The sequence below is a fragment of the Herpailurus yagouaroundi genome, unplaced genomic scaffold (assembly GCF_014898765.1).
Source record: "Herpailurus yagouaroundi ecotype Mexico unplaced genomic scaffold, PumYag 140, whole genome shotgun sequence".
In the NCBI taxonomy this organism is placed as follows: Eukaryota; Metazoa; Chordata; class Mammalia; order Carnivora; family Felidae; genus Herpailurus; species Herpailurus yagouaroundi.
In genome coordinates this window covers 62223003-62246561 of record NW_024412395.1, presented here as the reverse complement: position 1 = coordinate 62246561, position 23559 = coordinate 62223003, and the positions used below count along the sequence as shown (strand labels likewise).

Sequence of the window (23559 nt, the reverse complement as noted above, 5' to 3'; positions counted from 1 at the left end):
AAAAAAAAAAAAAAAAAAAAAAAAAAAAAAAAAAAAAAAGCAAAATAGAAACAAAGTTGAACACCATGGGATCATTCTGAATATTTATCTCCCTAATACTTCTAAGTCATAATAATGCAATAATACATGAGTAAATATTTATTAACAATTCTCTACAACCCTAGCATTTGCTCCTAGATAATAGCAGTCAAAGGATGTATGTATAATACAGTGTGGAAAATAAGACACAAGAAATGCTAGGCAAGGCAAGATAAAAGGTTTTAATGTGAGTTCAGGGGCAAGAAGGATTATTTTACTTTAGGCAGTGGGTAGGAGTTGAATATATTTTGCGAAAAGACATCAGGGCATTCCCTGATTACTTTTTAATTTAGTTTAGGGCTGTCTGGAATATTACAAGTTTAAATATTGAAGGTATTAAAGTACCTTGCTTTCATATATCCAGGCCACTTAAGATTTGCCAACTGCCTAAGGCAATCTGCAACAGAGATCACAAAAATGGGCAAGGAGGAATAGAGAAAGGTCAGGCATTGATTTTCAGGGCATTAGTCCGGAAAACTGATGACTTTTTAAGAAAAATAATGGACTGCAAAATGCATTGAAATTTTCATAGTAAATATATCTTCTCTTTGAATATTGATATTTAGTGGGAACATAATATATAGGCAATAGCAACTGATTTTCTAACATTAATTCCAATGAGTCATTGAATTTTCCATGTTATATGTGGCATAACTGATGAACTGACCCATGATACACACCCAGTGTGTCATAGCCAATGATGCTCAAGGTAGGCTGTTCATAAGCCATACACATTCCTGAACATACAGCTCCTTGAAATTGAGTCAGAATGCAAACACGTTACCATAAATTTTTGAGACCTGACTATCTTTAACTGCTTAAACCATTGTCAAGTCCCTAGTGAAAGCTCTGAACCACAAATATGGCCTAACAAATTATGATTTGGGAAATATCACCACAGGCATTCAGTTTAATTTGTTGAATTGAAATGAAGTTGCAACATTAGAAAGGGTGCTTCAGCAGGATGCAAAATGTAATGTAGGAAAATGTTTTTTTCTTTGTTGTTTTTGTCTTAGTCTTAAATTTATCTAATTTTGAACATTATTCAGACTGAATCTTCCTAGGTATGGTAAAATGTACACTCCTTTATGGCAAATTAGTTGTAGAAAAGAAACTATGGTGAAAGTGGAATTTGTACAGAAATTATGCTGTTTGTTTTAGAAATACAGAGGGAGTGGGAAAATTGGAGCTGAGCCAGGTTTGTACCCTCTCAGGTCACTTGCCCTTGTTCCCACTGCATGGAACACTCTTGCTTAGTATATCTGCATAGATACTTTCCTACAACCTTCCAGTTTCAGACTAAATGTTGCCTTAATCAAAGAGACCTGTGACCACTCTTTATAAACTAATAACCTCTTTGTGCGTCACTCTCTCCCTCTAACTCTACTTATGCTTTTAATTTATTTAATGTTTATGTATTTTTGAGAGAGAGAAAGAGCACAAGTTGGGGAGGGGCAGAGAGAGAGGGAGACACAGAAACCAAAGCACACTCCATCCAGGCTTTGTGGTGTCAACCCAAAGCCCAAAGTGGGGCTTGAACTCACAAACCGTGAGATCATGACTTGAATGGAAATCAGTTGCTTAACCAACCTAGCCACCCAGATGCCAGCTTTTAATTTTTTTTTAATATGCTTTTAATTTAATGTTCTTCTAAACATGTATCAAAACCTTGCAAATTCTATATTTACCTGGGTATTTTTTTTAAATTTTTGCTTCTTCTCCCTAAAATATGTTTCTTGAGGACAAGGGCTGTTTAGTTCATTATTATATTTCCAGTATTATGTCCACAACACATAGTACAGTAAGTACTCAGTACATTTTTCTTGATGAAATGAATGGATAATTGCTAGCTCTTTGTAGGTCAAGATTAATTACTTGTAACAGTTCTCACCCATTTTAACTTTAAATATGTAAATGATATATTTACTTTGGGTAAGAGAAATTCATCCAAACACCTGAAATATTCAACAGAACAAAACTCACAAATTATTCAGAAACAAGAAGAGAAGTACAGTGTATACAAATCTATAGAACCAAATACTAGTACCTGAAGCCTCTCAGGGTGGAATTTGCTTACTAGAAACTCAGTGATGGATAGCTAATATAACTGCTAACTTAATAGCTTCCTAGGTATGGTTTAAAAGCATATGTAATTTTGAAAAATGGTGCTGGAATAACTGGTATCTATGTGAAAAAGAATAAAGTTAGACACTGACCTCACACATGTACAAAAATTAATGCAAAATGGATGCTAGACCTATAGTTAAAAGCTAAAATTATAAAACTCTTAGAAGAAAACATAAAAGTAAACCTTTGTGACCTTGGGTTAGACAATATTATCTCAGATACAACTCCAAAACAATGAGCAATTTAGACTTCCTCAAAATTAAAAACAATTGTGCTTCAAAAGAAACCACAAAAACGTGAATAGACAACAAATAGAATGGGAAAAATATATGTAAATCATATATCTGGCAAATAACTTATATCAAGACTATATAAAGAACTCTTACAACTGAATAATAAAAAGACAAGTAACACAATTAAAAATGGGCAAAGGATGTGAATAGATATTTCTCCAGAGAATGCAAACAATGGCCAATAACAATGGAATAAACAATGGCACATGAAAAGGTGATCAATATCATTAGTGATTAGGGAAAAGGAAATCAAACCCATGATGAGATAACACTTCACATCCACTAGGATGGCAATAACAAGTATTGGTGAAGATGTAGAAAAATTGGGATTCCAACACATTACTAATGGGAATAAAAACTGGTATAGCCACTTTGGAAACAGTTTGGCAGTTCCTCAAAATGTTAGACATAAAATTACCATGTGATTCAGCAATTCTACAACAAAATATATACCCAAGAAAACGGAAAACATATATCCACACAAAAACCTGTCCAGCAATATTCATAGTAGCATTATTTGTGACAGACAAAAAGTAGATATGACCCAAATGTCCATCAACTGATGAATAGATAAACAGTGGTGGTACATCCATATAATAAATTGTTATTTGGCAGTAAATGGGAATGAAGTACTACAAGATTCATACTACAACATGGATGAATCTTGAAAATATAATATTAGGTGAAAGAAGCCAGTCACAAAAGGTCACATAGTATATGATTCCATGCATATGAAAAGTCCAGAATAGACAAATCTGTAAAGCCAGAAAGTAGATTATGTATTATTACCTAGTGTTGGATTGGGATTATAGGAATGGGGAATGACTGCTGATGTGTACTGGGTTTCTTTTCAGATGATGAGAATGCTTGAAAATTAAATACTAGTGATGATTGCACAACTGAGAATAACAAAATTACCCAACCGTACACCTTAAATACGTGAATTTTATGGCATGTAAATTACATTTAAATAAAGCTATTTAAAAAAAAACATAAGTATGAAGCACAGCTGTAAAGCAAAGTATCACCTTAAGTTGTGCTACTTAATTGGGTTCCATGGAGAAGCATGAAACCCACTCCTGAAGGATGCAGTTTATACAAAGGCAATGGAATTCTTCCCTTCAGGGCCACTTCTATTCAGAGGCAGAGCAAGAGCCTGAAGTTAAGAGGTGTTCAAAAGCCCATTTGCTCAAGTTTTCTCCTCAGCTTGTTGTTTCAGGGTTTGAAATGCCTTTTATAGGTCATCTTGTGGAATAAGTCATGAAGGACCTTATTAAAATAGCAACACTGAAGGTGGAAATGCATAGTACATTAACTTGTAAACACTCATAAGAATAAGCTTATGAACTTACTTAGCCAAGCATTTCAGTAAGGCCCTACAGGAATGAATTAATTAAAACTGAAAGGAAGAGAAAAAGATTTGGAACCTGGAACACTGCCTGAAGCACTGATTTTAGAAATAAAATCTGAGAAACATCAACATAAAATGTAGGGTGGAACTAAAGATTAGTTTTTGTATGTCATAATTTACATTTTCTACCATGTAAATAAACTCTAGCCACATATATTAGACTCATACCTTTTGTTCTTTAAGCTTTAGTAGGCAAGTGGTAAATCTAGGGTTATAAATCATAATCCTTGGCAGTGGAAAGCCACTGAAGTGTTTTGAAGAAAGGGAGTGTCATGATCTGGTGTTGTAGAAATATCTTCTGGCTACAGTGTGGAGAAAAGATTTGTGGGAATGAGATTGACTGTAGGGAGATGGTAGAGGGACCAACAACCCACAAAGATGGTATGAAGATGACTTCAAAGTGAAAACATCTGCAGAAAGAAATCTTATCTGTGCTACCCTTACATGATTAAAGCAGGGCTTTATGAGCATGGTTATCACAAACCTCCTCTCCAGGGAAGTCTCGACTCAGGGAGGCAACTGGCCTTGGGCACTAGGACATTCTAAAAAATTGTGTAAAGAAGTCTCATCAGAACCTTCCATCTTTTGAAGGCCTAAATTCACACTCCTTTATTAAGCTGGTATATAAACCCTTACTCCTACTTGTTCAGGGAGTCAGTTCTTATGGGGTGTTCTCACTGGCATGTGAAAATAATTTTTTCTATTAATCTACTGTCAGTTAATTCACAGGCCCCCAATCACATTGACCTAAATTGGTAGAGGATAAATGTTTCCTCCCAACAATAGGTTAGGAAGCCATTACACTAAGCTAGTAAAAAGACCATGCTGATTTGGATTAGGGTAGCAGCAGAGGGAAGAGAGGTGTTTCAAATAGAATCAACAGGGTTTGGGATGTGGATATAGTCAGGACGGAATAGGGAGAATGTGGGAATGAATCCTAGGTCTCTTCCCAAGGCCCTTCAAACTTAATACTCTGCAGGCTGAATAGACTTCAAAATATAGAATGTGGTATAACACCTGTATGTGTGTGGGCAGATAACTCAAAAGCAGATGACACAATTCCTCATGGAAAAACTGCCTTGTTAAGCAGAAACACTTTGATGAGCCATCATTGGCTCTGCACTTGGAGCTTGTCAAAAATGAGCTTAAAATTGGACAAAGAGGGGTGCCTGGGTGGCTCAGTCGGTTAAGCGTCGACTTCGTCTCAGGTCATGATTTCACGGTTTGTGAGTTTGAGCCCCACATCAGGCTCTGTGCTGACAGCTCGGAGCCTGGAGCCTGCTTCAGATTCTGTGTCTCCCTCTCTCTCTGGCCTTTCCCCTCTTGAGCTCTGTTTGTGTGTCTCTCTCTCAAAAATAAATAAACATTAAAAAAAATTTTTTTTAATTGGACAAAGGAAAAATTGCCCACATAACAAAGTGAGAAGAATATTTTGCTTCAGCAAGAGATGGATGAATCAAGTGTTTCAAAACCAGGAAAAGCAGTGGGAGATTACAGGAAATAGGGAAGATGGCCCAGCAAGACATCAGGAGCTAGATCCTGAGCAAAAGTGCTGGCTACTAGGGATCACTGCCAGTGAACAGGGATGTCTGCTGTTCAGTGTAACATTATTTGCTGTGCTGTGGTATAATGTCCTCATATCTTAAGATATAACCCAAATCTTTAACCCAACTGCCTGGTATGAAAACCCATGTGTTTCACATTTGGGTCCATGCAGAATGGATAGAAGAGGATAGCTAGGAAAGGAAGGATGTAAAAGGCATAATTTAGCAATAGTAGGAACTGAGAACAAGGAGTAAAGCAGTGAGGAAGTACCCCTTGACATTCACCACATCTGATGGGAAGTGGGGGAGGAGGCGGGGGATGGCAGCAGGGGATATCAGAAAATTATATGTGAAACTCATGGTCGGAGCAAAAGCTGGGCCATTTCCAGTCAACTATTGTATAACAAGGCAACTCTCAGAAAACTGAATGACTAGAACCATCAGGCAGCTATTCACATGAGTGAATACCTAAATGAGAATCTTTTACATTCTTTTCAGAAATCTAACTTCTGAATTTCTTTATCCTTCATATCTGTGCAAAACTGAATGTATTCCTCTATTTGTGAATGTAGGTTACATTGGACACACTTCTAATGGCTCAGAGTATTAAAAGACTTGTTATTTGTATCATGTGCCAATTAGGTGAAAGCTGAGTGTTGAAACACAAAAAAATAATTTCTGGGGTAAACAATACTGGATCATTTTCAGTCTGCAGATCATATTCATTCATCTTATGACTCTTCTTAGTAGTTCATCAAGGTATAGGTTTTTCTTAATTAAGACTTCTGGGGACACCTGGGTGGCTGTCAGTTAATCATGTCTGACTCTTAATCTCGGCTCAGGTCATGATCTTGCCATTCATGAGATTGAGCCCTGTATTGGACTCTGTGCTGACAGAGCTGAGCCTGCTTGGGATCCTCTGTCTCCCTCTCTCTGCCCCTCCCCTGCTTGCATGCACTCTCTCGCTCTCAAATAAATGTATTTTTAAGAGACTTCTAATTAAAATGTCTAAATTCCAAGTATAAAACTAATGGCTTCTTACTTGGAATATATACTAAGTCAGTGAAATAGATTTTGGAAAAAATATATTGAATGTCTTATCTAATGTTTTAAAATTTGTTTTCTTATTGCTTGAATTATTCTCCAGAGAGGTCTCCTTGAAGCACAGCAATCTAGAAAATAAATGATACACCTGGATATCTTGCAAAAAAACATGTTCTTCATTCAAGATTTACACAGAGACATTACTATATTCACCAAGTTACTGGCTTTTACTGTGGTTACCACCGTGAATCCAATGAAAAATAGACTGTTTTCTCTTCCTATTGAGTTCGATATTATCTGAAGTATATTCTTAATTTTCAAATAAGAACTAACAGAACATACCATGAAAACAAACTAGAAGATTGAAATTGAAGGGTTTTTGAAGTTGCAAGCCACAGATGCTGTTTCAGAATGTCCTCTGAATTTGTGTATTCCACGCATAAAAGGCATAGAACTATTTATATTATTTTGGTTCTATAATATGGATAAATTTTTTAACTTGGCATAATCAGGTTTTATAGATACTGTGGAAATTTTTAAATTAATCTTTTCAGAGTGGTAGAAAAATATACACATGAGCATTATAATTGGTTACCAGCTATTCCTGGAGCTATTATCTGTCCATGTACAATTATTTACAATGGTTAATAATGCTCAATGGTGTCACTGAGCTAACCTAAACTTCATCAGCCTGACATAACAAGTAGATGAGAGTTAAAATAAAGTAGTGTCTTTGAAAGATTTAATGTGTCACCAAGACTGATTCTTAACATCATCTAATAGAAAAGATATGCTCCTAGATCATTCACATGAACCAAGTCTACATTGGCATAAATTTAGTAGGCTTTCCACATACAGCTTTTAAGTAAAACTCACTATCTCTCAGATTTGTGATGGCAGGAAATTTCTGCAATAGCTCCACAAAATAGGAAGTGGACAGAATGTTTCTGTTTTTAGACATAAAAATTCAGGAAATGAAACATAACTAGATCTTTTATATGAGCTCCTTTCTCAGTCTGTTAATAATACTGTCTAACCAAAACTGGATATTTTATTAATATTGGAACTTTCCAATAGTTTCCAATAGCTATAGGTGTGTCTGCCATTTGAGGAAAGCTCAAAAATAGCAGGAGGTTTATCAATAAAATATTCTCTTATTCTCCCCATACTCAAAGCCATTAATAAAAAGAGAAAATATTCTATTTGTACATATGGAATAAAATCATTAAAAGTAAATTTTTAGGGGTGCCTGGGTGGCTCAGTCAGTTGAGCGTCCGACTTCGTCTCAGGTCATGATCTCGTGGTTGACGAGTTCAAACCCTGCGTCGGGCTCTGTGCTGACAGCTCAGAACCTGGAGCCTGCTTGGGTCTCTGTGTTTCCCTCTTTCTCTGCCTTCCCACTCATGCTCTCTCTTTCTCAAAAATCAATAAACATTAAAAAAAATTTTAAGTAAATTTTTAGCAATATTTTTTTCCTGGAGTATATTTTCAACTTTGTGTGTGTGTGTGTGTGTGTGTGTGTGCGCGCGCGCACGCACGCGTGTGTTTTGAGGATTTTAACAAAGGAGTGTTAGGAAAAAATACCTGGCATTTGCAGAAGTAATCACATTTATCCCCCAAATATGAGGAAAAGTAAAAAGGTATATTTTATTAATTAGAAGAATTCAATTCCAATGTGAACTACTAACTTCAGTTAGCTGTTGTTTCTTAAGAAACTAACACATGATATGTTATTCAATATTCTATTTTAAAATAGAACAGGTTTTGGGGTGCCTGGGTGGCTTAGTTGGTTAGGCATCCAGTCAGGTCGCTTTAGCTCAGGTCATGATCTCACAGATCATGGGTTTGAGCCCCACGTTGGGCTCTGTGCAGAACAGCTCAGAGCCTGGAGCCTGCTTCGGATTCTGTATTTCCCTCTCTCTCTGCCCCTCCCCTGCTCGTGGTCTCTCTCTCTCTCTCTCTCTCTCTCTCTCTCTCTCTCTCAAGGTTTTTTTTAAATAGAACCGGTTTCGAGTCATGAAACTGGTCAAAAGTGGGAAAAATAAAAGATTATAGCTTAGAATTTCTCTCCCTTTCAGCTTTAAATACGTAAGTTTTGGGTGAAACTTTACCCAAGTTAATATACCTACTAAAGTTCTGAGTCACTGATATTAGCCATTTGCAGCATTTGTGGAGTGGGAGAAATGAGAAAAATTCCTAACATGTTTCTCTCCCACTGCCCTTTCTTCATGCTAAAGGTCACAATTTTGCTTTATGATAGATTGCATTATAGATTGTTGGAGCTAAAAGAGACTCTTTCAGTAATCTAGGCTCATACTCTTATTCAATACAGAAGAAGAAACTGAGGCCCAGAGAGTTTAAATGACTTGCCCAGGACCACAAACTAAAAATAATGGGATAGGAGCTAAAAAAATATAGAGCAGGAAAGAGTTTTCTCTTTTAGTTGTTTTTTTGTTTGTTTGTTTCTGGTTCTTAGTTCAAATAGGTTAGCCCTATAAGAGATTAATTCAGGTAAGCCAGCTAAAAATACTTGTACTTGTTGTTTCTCAATAAAACAAGAAGGGGAAAAAAATCATAGGAATGAAAGCATAGGAATGAAGAGAGCAATGGCCCACAGAACAAATGAGACACAGCATATGTGCTTTGGTTTTTAAGCCTCTGGGCCAAAATCACACTTATGATCTTGGTAACCAAAAAGAATCTTGTTCCTGGAATGCTTGTAGAGACCTGAATTAGTCATAAGCTTCTTAGAAAAGAATTTATCCTTTGTTTGATATTGCAATGATTCTTGATCAGAAAGGCAAACAAGCCTCTTTTATTGTTATAGGCCTAGTCATACTCCAGTTGCTGGTGTAACAAATCCCTGGGAAACCTGTGACTAAAGAACCATGTATTTTGAATGATTTTAGTATGGATTAGATGATCTCATAAGGTCCCTCGCAGCTCTATCATTCTTTCTCTATTGGTGCCAGCACAACAAACCTCATATGCATGTTTCAGGGAATTAGGCTAGCCAGCAATGATAGAATTTCTAATTATAGACTTATTCAACTGGGGAAATAACTATAGAAAGTTTATTTCAGAGTGTTGCTAGAATCATTATTCTGAAAGGTTTAAATGAGGAGGACTCAAATGCCCACATCCAGGACAAAACAATTCAAATGAAGTCATTGCCTTTGCACCAAATATTTGGACCATTTGATAACTTAAGTGATAAGTCTAGCTTCTGGTTTTCCTTCTGCTCCATTACTTCCTCCACCCTGACACGTAAATCTGTTCCTGCCTGTAGCCAAAGGCTAAAAATTCCTTTCTAATCTACTTTCACAGGTAGGAGACTGACCAAAAGAACTATTTGGTCCTTAATTAAAGCTTTCCATTTTGCTAAAAGATAAGAAAGAAGCACCCTACCTTTATCTCTGAAGTCTCTAGGAACAACTTTAGCTTCATATTATATTAAAATACAACATTCAAAATAATATCTGGCATCTTCTTGACATTCCACAGGCATTCTTGAAATAAATGATGCCAACAGTAGCTAAAAATGGTGAAGGAAATTACAGAAGTATTTGACTATCATCCAAAAGATTCCAACAGAGGAAAATTTCCCTCCACCCCACAAGCATCTTTAAGGCTTGGTACCAAAGAATGCTAAAGATTTTAACTGGCTGGCAAAATACATAGCAGGTGGCAAAATATTTTTTGACTTGGTAGCTGAACAGTTTCTTTCTCTTTTCTTTTCTTTCTTTCTTTCTTTCTTTCTTTCTTTCTTTCTTTCTTTTTCTTTCTTTTATACTTGACTGTACTATAAGCAAAAATAGTAATTAGAAAACAACAAAAATCAGGAATAATTTATGTATGATAGAGTCCATTCTATTTGAAAACAGCAAGTTTCTTCAATCTTTCATAGTAAATAGAAACTCTTAAGTGCTCAAACATTTGATTCTCTGCTCTCCCCTTGTGCTTCCCTGCCCGTTGAAATACGCAAACAACCTTTCATGCTTACTCTTATGAATCAACATGAAATTTGACAACACTTTCCCTTCCTCATTTCAGATATGACTCATTGCTCTTGGTGTAATCCCCAAGGACCAGAGAAGCTCTACTTTAAAGTAAGGAAACAAAAGAAGCACCTTTAATTCAAGCTGGTTTACCCAGAGAACTCTAATAGTTATTATTCACCAACTTCTTAAGTACAACATTATAAAGCTAAGTGCTTGAAGAGTCCTCTCTTCATCTTTCCCAGGGGAAACCACTGTAGAAAAGCTGGAGAGGTAGCCTGACTGATAAGTCTTGGACTTGAAGTTTATCAGCAGTTCTACTTAAACCATCTATTATCTCTAGGATGCTATTGGATTTTAGCTTTGGGAACATTTTCTTTTACTTCCAAGATTTTGGATCATCTTCCCTCCAGACCCTTCTGACTTTGCATACAAGTAATAGATCTGAGCTACTTGTTAAGAGTCTTTCTATTTTAAAACTTGACCCTTTTTCTGCTGTGGTTTACCCCACCTCCCAGTCTCTCTCAGAAAGGGCTGCAAAGCTCAATTCACTACAGAAATCTTAAATCATCTAGAAAAGCCTGTGATCTTTCAAACAATATTTAAATAGAAAGGAAAGAAGAACATGGCACTCTGAGTAAAATTCTACTTACCCTTACTTGAAAATAGGAAAAAGTAAATAAAAAGCTGAGGTCCCTTTACTTTTCCATATCTCAGAAACATCTAGTCCCAAGAGAAACCGTTTCTTGGTTGAGAAGATGAGAAGAGTTGAAGTTAAACAATGATCTTTTTTTCCATTTCTTAAAAAAAAAAAAAAAAAAAAAAAAAAAGGCCAGCAGAGGCAAATGCTCAGTTGGACAAATTGTTTCAGCAGATGTTCATTGTCCCAGGGAGAAAACAGCCTCTACTTTGCAGCTTAACACTTGCAAATTTAGAAACTTACATATTTTTAACTTGAGATGGTCCATGCGGTATGAGATGTAAATATTACAATCATTTGTATGAGTAAGTGGTTACAATCTACTGTTAAAATCTACAGAATGCTGGTGACTTGTTTTATCCTGATATGGTTGATGCAACAATTATCACCCATCTGAGCTTTTCAAGCATCTGTAAGTTTTTATTCCCATTTACAATGGCACTCTGAAAGAATATTAATATTTATAGTAACATTTATAGAGTATTTATGATGTACCAAGCACTTATAATTGTTCTATGAAGTCAAGTACTATTAGTGTGCCTATTTAAAAATGTGCAAGCTAAGGTTCATACAAGTTAAGTAACTTACCTAGAAGTATTGGCATTGGCATGCAAATACAGGCAGTTTGACTCTACAACAGGGGTCATCAAACCTTTTCTGTAAACGGCCAGGTAATAAATAATATTTTAGGCTTTAGAAGCCATAAAGTCCATTGCAACAACTCAACTTTGTCTTTGCAGAACAAAAGTAGCCTGAGACAATATATAAACAAATGCGTTGTTCCCACTCATAAAAAAATTTTTATGGTCATTGAAATTTGAATTTCATCTAATTTCCATGTGTCACAAAGTATTATCCTTCTTTTGATTTTTTTCAACTGTTTGAACATGTAAAAACAATTCTTACCCCATGGGTTCTACAAAAACACATAGCAGGCTGGATTTAGCCCACAGATTAGTTTGTCAACCCCTGCTCAAGGCTTTTCTTGATTATACTATTTTTCTAATTGTGTCTTTTTATAATTTTTTCAAACAGCTAATGGAACTGCATTTACATTCTAACATTATCAAATTATGGCAGACTTATCATATGAAATTTTTTTGGGAAATAAGATTTGTTTTTTATATCTCTATATATAGAAAGCTGAATCATATGAAATTGGCCAATATGTAACTGTTTGACCTATAAAAGTGGCAACTTTGTATGTTTCAACATAACATTTATAAATGTCCATTGCCTTAGGAGATTAACACTTCATTAGCATGAGGAAAGCATAGGCTAGTGGTTAAGAGAACATCACGAAAACAAGCATCAGATGTGTAAGGCACTAGTTGATCTTTACAGTTCCCAGGGCACCTGGGTGGTTCAGTCAGTTAAGCATCTGACTTTAGCTCAGGTCATGACCTCACATTTTGTGGGTTCGAGGCCCGCATTGGGCTCTGTGCTGACAGCTCAGAGCCTGGAGCCTGCTTCGGATTCTATGTCTCTCTCTCTGTCTGTCTCTGTCTCTCTCTCTCTCTCTCTCTCAAAAATGAATAAAAATTTTTTTTAAAAAAAGTTAAAGTTCCCGTAGAGGGGTGCCTGAGTGGCTCAGTTGGTTCAGTGCCAACTTTGGATCAGGTAATGATCTCACCGTTTGTGGGTTCGAGTCCCGCATCGGGCTCTGTGCTGACAGCTCAGAGCCTGAGCCTGCTTCAAGTTCTGTGTCTCCCTCTCTCTCTGTCCCTCCCCCACTCATGCTCTGTCTCTTTCTCAAAAATAAATAACAAACATTAAAAAATTTTTAAGAAAATAAAGTTCTTTTAGATTCTTTCTATGAAATGAATTAGGATAGCCTATGACTGACTGAGAAGGGGGAACACTTACTATTATGTAATTTCTCTGTGACAAGTACTAAACTGTGCCATCTCATTTCGTTTCTGTAATGACACTGTGAGATCAGTATTTTTACTCAATCCATTAAGAAATTTGCTTGCATTCAGACCACTAGATAGATGGCAAAGTCTGTACTTAAACAAAAAAGAAAATACTTCTCTTTGTTTTGCTCACACAACAAAGGCAATTACACTGCTGTCAGTACCACTAAGACTTCTGAGATTAAATTCAACCTTTTCTTCAAATTCATTGCTAGAAAACCAGTTATAAGCCATAGTATTAGAATTTCTCTCATTTTTCAGTAAACTCCAGGAAATATACTTACATAATTTAAAACCACTTTTTGTAGCCACATTTATATTGTTCCTTTGGAATTTCTTACACAAATAACTCCCTAGTTGGGTAAGATCTCAACTTATGTTTAAATGAAAAAGAAGAGGGAGGATAAATCTCAGCTTTTGGTAAACACCATCTTAATAAGTTAAATGATTACTTAAAAACTGGTAGGTTCACAGAGCCTGAGAATTTTAGAGCATCAAATCCTTTTATTCACATTTTAACATATTAGTACAACATTTAACTCCTGCACATCCTAATAAAATAATTTTGCATATACTAAGAAAACAAGCATTAGGAAAGGAAAGAAACTATAAAGAAAAATCAAAAGACATAAAATTGTATTATATTGCTTCATTTATGTTTCTCATTTTCTATCTAAAGAAGAAACCAATAATCTCATCAATGACTACAGAGAAATAAAGTATAAAACAGATAAGGAATTCTAAATAACTCACCAGAGACAGAGCTATGTACCAGAAGAAAAGAATTATTCCAAGTTACACTTATACTGGAAAGGTACATTACTGCTCTTTTTCTTTTCTCCTTTTTTTTTTCTTTTCCTTTTCTTTTCTTTCCTGTTACCATTTTTCTTGGCATAGAAAATAAAATAAACTTCAGGCATGACTGGTCTCTTTCCTCTCACAAGTTTCCATCTTTATTTTTATGTCTTTTCCCCCCTAAATGCCAGGTTGACTATTCTTATTAACATTATTTCAACTCATCAAATATTCTATTTCCTTTCATTCAAAATTTACTTCAAAGTCAGTGTTCTCTGGAATGCACACCAAGCAAGTTGAAAATAGAGACATTTGCCAGAAAGTGAAGCTCAGAAATTAATGAAAAGGTTCTTGGCAGTCCCCAAGAAACAGAGTTTACATGCAAAAAAAGTATCAACTTCTGCAACCATTTATATGCACCAGATTCTGTTGTTGTTTTGTTTTTGGTATATTATAGACCAAAATCAAAGATGGTTGACAGAAAAGGGGATTTGAGATCTTCCCATCCTCTATAACATAATCACTACAAAATTAAGGTTCATGTATTATTCACTGCTGAATTTCCAACATAAAACTATTTCTGGAAAATGATAGGTGCTCAATAAATCTATAGAATTGGGACTGTTTGTTGAAGAGTTGACTTTACACATGAAATCAGGAACACAGCAATTAAATAGATGATATTAGTGCCTTGCCTTAATGAATCCTTCCTTATCCACGAGTTGAAGCAATGAGGGAAATATTCCACAAATCATGAAAACATAGCACTATTTAGTAATATGGACATAACACGGGCTTAACGATAATGTGACCATTGTCATTTTGCTACTAGTCATAATGAAGAAAGGGAAAAGTGGATAATCCAATCAGATCATGATTCCTAGGCATTCCATGGGCAGTTTTCAGAAAGTTCAATTAAAAACTAGGTGTGATCCTGTAGGTCAATATTTATAAGCAAGTGGAATAAAGAAGGAACATGAGATTTCAGGATGTTTGAAAACAAAAATTCTAACCCATAATCATGCATTTAGCCACAATAAAGTATCTGAGACCTGTAAAGCGGGGTTTCTCAGTTTCGGCTTTATTGACATTTGGTATCCCATACTTCTTTGTTGTAGGGAATGTGCTGGGCAGGATGTTCAGCAGCGTCCTTGTCCTCTACCCCCTAGATGCTGAGTACTCCACCCCCTTTGTTGCTGAGACCAAAAAATATCTTCAGACATTGCCAAATTGAGGACAGCTGCTCAAAAAAAGAAGGAAAAGAGAGACAGCATTCTCAGGGTTTAGAAATACTTTTAAGCAAAAAAAAAAAAAAAAAAGGAACTTCTAAGAGTGATTCAAAAATATCATTGTAGTTGAGGAGTTAAAAATCTTAGTTTAACAACAACTTTAAGGACAAAAGAAAGAAATATCCCCAGTGCCTTATCAGAGCAAGGTAAAGTTTGGTGCTGATTACGTATCAACAGTAGGACAAATAATATTACTAAAATATGTTGCATATGTCTTCTCCATTTTGAAAATAATTTTCTAATATTAGAGATCATTTTAGGTAAGAAGAGAATAAGAAAACACTTTAGTACTTTATATATTATTCTGAATTTCCAAAGTTAGGTAATTTCATATCAAAAGTGCATGGGAAAATTAGTTATCAAACCACAATGTTTTTAGGAATCTTTGAAATGATGTTTATGAGTAGTACCATGAAATAAATAATCCCATTTTTCAAAAAAATAAAAAAATAGATGATGTTAAAAAATTGATGTGCTGATTAGTAAAGATCCCTAACATACTTGTAGAAGATGAAAGAAATGTTAAGAGCCTACAGTAGAAGAAATGATTGTCAAAAACCTTGAGTTCACTATAAATGAGATATGTCAAATTAATCTCATACTTGACTTGGTTTCTTGAATCGTACATCAGGGTAATGCGATAAATACAGTGTATCTTGATTTCTGTTTGTCAAATAGTCTTAGGATGTTCATAGTCTTGCGACAAACAGGAAAAGCATGCTCTCGTTACCAATACGGTTTATTTCCCCCACACCATCAGCTAGCCATTCTCCCCACCTTCCAACATTCACCCACTCTCTCAAAATAAAGGGCCAAAGCCGTTAGAATCACATATCAGTAAATGCCCTTAAAAGTCTATCATTTTGTAGTATTTCAGTCACTGTGACCCACAAGCTACTAATGAATTCAGTGTCTTCTCAGTTAAGGTTGAACAAAATTTTATAGACTGACTTCCATCCCAGCCTAGATGGACATCATTTTTCTTTTTTTTTTTTTTTTTTGCAAAACTCCTAATTCACAGAGAAGCAAATCAACATCAGTTAATATTTGTTTAATTAAAAAAATACCATTCAGAAATAAAGTCAAGACTTTTTGTTATACTATTAAATATTTTCTTTATAGCTGTTTTATTAATATCACAATTGCTGTTATACTGATAAAAAAGTTGTGTGCTAGATATGAGAAGTCTGCTTATAAGACACTGTATCAGTCTTTCATTCCACTCTATCCATCCCATATATTCACCTGTCACCTTGCTCCAATAATTGCAAAAATGAGCAAAATCTTTAGAGTACAGATATTTTAAGCACCATGGTACCAGTAATATCAAAAGTGTATTTTCAGGGCAACCAGCACTTTTTGACAAGGTAAATAAAGGAATGTAAACTAGAAAAGAATTGTTTACTTACATCTTACCTGAAAACAAATGCAGCTCCAACAAAAAATAGGAACACATTACACCAAGTATACATAACCACAAGCCATGCATTTATTTAAATGGCTGCTTCAATTTCACTACTACATAAATAAAGAATAGAGCGTAATGAAAATTTGTGAGAACTAATAACACTGTGATTCTTTATTTTAGTTAATTAAAAAAGGCGGAGGAATTCAAAAAAGAAGACTCCCGTTTGGCACGTTAAAAATAAATGGATTTAACTATCACTTCATCAATATCATTCCACATAATAGTTTCATTGCCAGGGTATTGGTTCACTTGTGGAAAACCCAAATCATATTATCAGGTAAAGGCATGCTGCAATGATTTCTTTCCAGCATCAACTGGGATTCATATTACACAGGTCATATTTATACTCAAGTGTCTTCAAACTCTGAACAAATGGAAACTTCCCTAACGAGACAACAAATATTTGACCTGACTTGTATCCATTTTGATGATTTTTCTTGTAAAGGAACTATATTCCCAGGAAACCGAGAGCCATGGAAGAGATGAAGTAAAATATGACTTTGAAAAAAAGATTAATAACAGCATTCAAATTTGCAATTCAAATCAATTTGTTTTCAGCGTATAGTACACATGAACTCTGTGATGTTTTAAGTGTAAGTTCATGGGATTGTAGGGTTCAACCTAAATCTATGAAAATATGAATTCCTTAAGAATGGAAGGATGATTTGAACCAACAAACTTGACTCACAGAGTCCCTTTCCAGTACTTGTACCCACCATGAGCACTGTATTAAGTAAGCCTGGGAACAAGTGACTTTAAATCAAGGAATGAGGTTTTCCTTCCTGAGGAAGAAAGGGGACTTTTTTGTTTGGATCAAACATGTTAGTAGTATTACTGTTAAGTACAAGGACCCTGGTTTTAACTTCAAGACAAAATTATGAAGAAAACAGCCAATAGAAAACGGATAATGAAAATATGTGTGGTTTTAAGAGATGAGTAACCAAGTTATAAATAAAATCAACAAGTCTTCCTATTGAAGTTAACAAACATAAAGCCCCTTTCTCAGTTGGAACAAGTCAAACAAGATTTGAAATCTTTTCTCCAAACGGAAATAGTGATATTCTCTTCCATAGCAATGATTTTAATATTTCAACTCTACACACACTGACAACTTCTTGGTTTACACATATTTGCTACTCTGAAATCAAGAAGAAACAAACTCTAGAGCTGGTCTCACAAGTCTATTATTATCTCTACCTCTTTTTTTTTTTTTTTCTCTCAGAAACTTCAGCTGGAAGAAAATCAACTTAACATGATTTTACATGAAACCACCCTAAGTATTTAAAGTCATCATTTTTGATCCCCTCATTCACTCAACATAAAAGCATTTAAATGATTTAGGAAAAGTTAAGCATTAGGAAGGTAGCACTTTCAAATCCAAATCTTACCTGGTCAATTGAAATGGAACAACACCCCTGAAAGACTTCTTGATTTGTGCTCCTCCTCAAGGGACAACTAAATCAGGCAGCCTATATTCTTAAACCCTCAAAGAAAAATCAGGAAGCTTGATCTGTGCACATAATGGCCTGCATAATGTAAGAAAGCGCCGTTTCTTGGCAACTAGAAAACAATCCTTTTCAATTAACTCACAGCAATTGGCCCACATTTGTTGTTAAACACAGAGTAAAGAAAATGTTTTAAGAACTCAAAAGAACTTGGTAATAGCTCACCAAGAAAGTCAGATCAGTTTGTTCATTTTGAAAAGCATTTTTAATTAATTGACAGCCCATTCCAATTGCCTAACCCTTTCCTAAGAGCTTTCATTGACACACCTGTCTCACTTCCTTGTTGTATATTATTTACTTAAAACCCAGTCCTGAATAGTTGCATCTGTTGCTACAGAAACACAGCGAAAGCAGGAACAATGGTTCTAGCAAAGCAGAGGCATGTAATGTTACTCTGCTTTTGGTCATTTTGTATGCCATATTTCACTTTCTAAAATGTCAGCTTCAGTGTGGCCCTGGATGCTCATTAGGATACATAATTCAAAGCAGTTGTATGTTATGGTCTTGTAGCCGCTAAAGACCACCTTCAGCAGGCACACATTTAGGTGATATATAAGAAGTGCAGCTGGGCTAAATTGATTTTCTGCTATATCAACTGTTTTGAAAGGGCTCATATATACTTATGAGAATCTGGCCTTCTTCTTACAGTGCTGTGCATTCTTACATATAGATTGGAAATTTCATGTTTCAGAAGGGATCCTGTATGGGAGCCCTTTTTAAGAATCTCTGTTCCAAAAGGCAAGTGGTGAGGAAAATAAAAGTTATACACAAATAATTTTTGCTGTTACACTTTACCATTTTAAATAGAAAAGATTTAACTATCTGTATGGTTACATCTCCCAAATGAGAAGATAGCTTAAAATGGATAATTTCCATATCCAACCAAAGCCAAATTGCTTGAAGTTTGTCTTTATCACCCCTTCACTTTGCCAGAATTGACTAAGAGTGTATATTATGGTGTTGAACTTCAACAGCTCTTTTATTTTCTTTTTTTCTCCTTTTATCATCCAAATTTCTATAAAATGCATCTGCCTCATCTTGCTATCATTAACAGGCAATTTTTCTTAGGTATTATTTTAAAAACATATCCTTTTGGGGGCATTATGTTTTCATAAAGCACTTTCTCTGTTGGTGGGAATTGGAGGCAGTGTTGTATAATGTTGAAGGTGATGTATTTAGGCAGACCTTCTGGCACCTTCAAATCATACTCTTGACAGCTGTGTCCCCATGGGAAGTGTCTATCCACTTCCCATGGATAGAACAGCCTGGCATAATTTTACAAGTGTTTCTTCAGCTTTAGTGCTAACCCTTACCCTTGCTGGCTCTATGTCCTTAGGCAGATTAGTTAAACATTTTGCGTCTCAGTTCCCTTATATGTCAAATGGATTTAATAATATTTACATTATAGGGTCGTTGTGATGATTGACCAAGATTACATATGCAAAATTTCTTAAAACAGTGGCCAGAAGATGGTAAGGGCCCGAAGGTTAGCTGTGTTTTTAACATCATTGTTGTTGTTATTAATATTCCTAAACTAAATAACTTTCAAGGTCCTTTTCAGATTTAGGATTTCAAAGATTCTATAGAATCTTAGGTAAAAATCTAAAATAACATAAAAAAAGTCTCTAGAGGCATATTATATAAAATTATCTTTTCTTTTTAATAGTTAATCCTCGGGGCGCCTGGGTGGCGCAGTCGGTTGAGCGTCCGACTTCAGCCAGGTCACGATCTCGCGGTCCGTGAGTTCGAGCCCCGCGTCAAGCTCTGGGCTGATGGCTCGGAGCCTGGAGCCTGTTTCCGATTCTGTGTCTCCCTCTCTCTCTGCCCCTCCCCCGTTCATGCTCTGTCTCTCTCTGTCCCAAAAATAAATAAACGTTGAAAAAAAAAATTTTTTAAATAGTTAATCCTCATTTACTGTCTAATATGTCTAACATTTAGAACTTTTGTATCACTTTTCAGTAATAAAAGAAAATGCAAACTTATTCTGAAAAGTGGGGAGTTTCTTTACTTTACGAAAAATGCCCTCATATTAAATACATTGCCTTAGTTTAACCAAAGGGATAGAGAAACAGAAATTCTGTAAGAATTTTTTTTCAAGACATTTTATTTCATGCAATACAATTATTAAAAGGTTCACCAGCTTTTGCTTCAGCTTTTGGCATTCATTTGGATGTATTTTTAGCCAGCAGCTGCAAATCCTAATTTTTAAGGAGAACTGTATGCTTTTGAGTATTTGCTATAAACATAGTCCTGCCAGAGTGGGCCATAAAGACTCCATCGGATCCTCTCCAGCTTGAAAGGCAAGTTTAACCTGAGGTCTCTGCTGAATCCGTTATGCAGCTCCCTCAATCAAAATACTCACCTTCTCTCTGCTAGGAAAAAAATTCAAAATTAGTAAGAGGCCAAATGAACCAGTCTTCCTCAGAAAGATTGGATTCAGCTACTTATGTAGATATTTACTATTATCTGCTTGGTATATGACAGTTGCATCCCTTGGTCTTTATTTCTGACAGTCTTGTTTGCCTCAGTATCCTGAAATAGCAAATTTTGGCACAGGGCAAATTAACCTATGAAATCTTAAAAAAAAAAAAAAAAAAACCCTGAAAGGACAATATTTGTGTAAAAGTGCTGAACTCCGGAGGTTGTAACAGAAATACTCTGTAAAATATCAATCTAGTGTCTCTCTTCACGGAAGAGTGCATGTAATATGAAAGCAGTGCTGTATATGCTGCTGGGAAATGTGAACTCCTCCCCACAAATTCTGTGGTAATCTGAGTCACTGAGTGAATTTCCTTCCATATAACTCTGAAAAAAGTCTTCAAAGTTCAGTGCTACCAACTTGAACAGCACAAAAACATAGCATAACATATGGTATTTAGTAGTAACGTTTGGGTATCCTTATTTCTGATTCAAGTATGATGTTGAAAAATGATTCAGATGGGAAATATTAGCACTTAAACAAAAATAAAGTCAGTGCTGTTGTACAAAAACATGTAGAGGTCATAGATAATCCCCACAAGTTATCAATTTGCAAACAAGACATTGTCTCACGTGACACAAATTGATAAGGACAGTGCAAAACAATTCTTATGGGTAGTATTTAATGATGAAATATTTTGCAAAATAAAAAATTTTATAAGCATTGGCTAAAAATACGAATAAGATTTTAGTAGGGTATACTCAGTCAAAATATAATAGAGCCCAACCAAACTTTCTAAGTTCTCCCTTTTGGAGCAAGGAAAATTCAGGTATGAAAATTCAGGTATGAGAAGTTGCTTGGATGCCCATCAGAAGGGTGCTGTTTCTATAAATTAGAATTCTAATCTGCAAGCCTCACAGTAAGAAAGAACTGACCTTGGGAAACTTATCAACATGCAGATTCTTTGGCCACAAACCCAGAGATACTTATTGAACATCTTCAGTGAGGCCAAGGAATCTGTATTTCAGTAGGTTTTCCTCACATGGATGCAGGTGAGTTTAAGGGCACAGTTGAGAACTATCCATCCAGAGAAACACAGTTTGGCTCAATCTCTGCTTCTCTGACAGAGGGAACACTTGGACAATTGAAAGAGGAGGAAGGTGGCCCAAAGGAAGAAATGCAATTGGTCATGAGGAAGAGTAGGAAAACACAGCTCAGCTTCCCTGGGCCAGAGACAAGGATGGAAAAGGGTAGAGCATGAATCTTGAGAGACAAAGGGAAGATACCTTTAATGATATCCTATTTCATACTTATAGTGACATTTCATGTAATGGTATAAAAGTTAACATCCTTAACATAGACTACCAGGCTGCTTCTCTTATCTCTCATTTCTTACTATTTCCCTAGCTGACCCCACTTGCCCTGCTAACTATTCCTTAAAACGGGTTATCTTTTTCTACTTCCTTTACATCTTTCTTTAAATGTCAAAAGTCCTTCTGTCACCACACTACCTAAAACCACACCCACTGCCAACCTCATTGACACTCCCTAATCTCTTCCTGTCTTAATTTTCCCTTTATCATTTATTACCATATTCATGTTGTTCATTTTCTGTCTAGACTGCAAGCTCTGTGATGGCAGGGATTTTGACCTGTTTTGTTTACAGATATATCCCCAGCATCTACATGTTACCTGATAATTGATAACTAGTACTACACAGGATTAAAGAGGTTTCCCAGTAAAAGGAAAAGGATTTTATTCAGCACTAGAAGTAGAGAAAAATTTCATTTAAAATATTTGATTTTTAAAAAATTCTCTGTGTTTCAGAGAAGAAGACGGGTGCCAGGGTGGTTCAGTCAGTAAAGCGTCTGACTTCAGCTCAGGTCATGATCTCACCGTTCATGGGTTCAAACCCAGTGTTCGGTTCTGTGCTGACAGCTCAGAGCCTGGAGCCTGCTCTGAATTCTGTCTCCTTTTTCTCTTCCTCCACCATTCTCTCTCTCTGTGTCTCTCTCTGTCTCTCTGTCTCTCTCTGTCTCTCTGTCTCTCTCTCTCAAAAATAAACATTAAAAATTTTTTGAAAAAAGAAAAAAGAACTGAAGTATGGGAATCTTTTCAACTGTTACAGTGCTCGAAGGTATATTTGTTTTCCCTTCTTTAACAAAAGTAAGCATGGGTAGTTATTGTTTAACCCTATCGAAAGCTAATAATTGTGTCACTTTAGCCTCGGGGAAATGAAAAACAGGAAACATTTTATTGAGGTGGGTAGATTCATGAGTAATATTTTAAAAGGTTATTTGAAGGTTGTTAACAGAATTGTTTTTGAACAGAGCTGTGGTAAGGTAAAATAAAAATCTGTATTTTTGAAAAACCATTAAAAATTAGAAATTGGCCACTGATATTCTGTTTCTTAACATACATGGCTAAACTTGAATATTATTTTTTGAATAAAACCATTACAGAAATAATCCTTAAGCAATGGAAATTATTATTCTAATTAATAATGGCAAGATTACTGTATTATATTGCAGAATGTTTCTTCCAAATAGTCTGACATACAAAGATTAAAGATAGGAATGACCTCACCAGTTCACTGAAAAGGGAGAAAAGGCCTTGCCTACCTCAAAATCTTTTCTTTACTCCTTTCCCAATTCTTGTTCCTTAGAAAAGTCCACTTTTATTTGTATATCACAAGGGACTTTCCTCCCATAATAACAGAAAAGACCTCTAAGTTGTTTGTAGTGACATGGTAATGGCTTGGTGGCTTTCCAATTGTCTTACCTAGTGGACAGCTGAGTCCTGTTCAATGGACAGACCTCTGACACTGGGTACATAGAAGTGCCAGGGCAGGTGCAAAAGTATACTGTGTCTCCAACAGTGTTCTTTATATGTGTATTCCAAAATATTGTCTCTCTATGTCTTTTTCTTTCTTTCTTTCTTTCTTTCTTTCTTTCTTTCTTTCTTTCTTTCTT

At 35.6% G+C, this 23559-nt stretch overlaps 1 protein-coding gene across 1 annotated transcript in view; it reads left to right on the top strand.

Moving 5' to 3' along the window:
• LOC121030780 (uncharacterized) overlaps positions 1 to 23559 on the top strand; it is a 113863-nt gene that overhangs the window by 35409 nt on the left and 54895 nt on the right. Inside the window, exon 5 of the mRNA XM_040475559.1 lies at positions 10551 to 10606. Within this exon, the coding sequence (XP_040331493.1) occupies positions 10551 to 10606 (56 nt within the window). The remainder of the gene's footprint in view (positions 1 to 10550; positions 10607 to 23559) is intronic.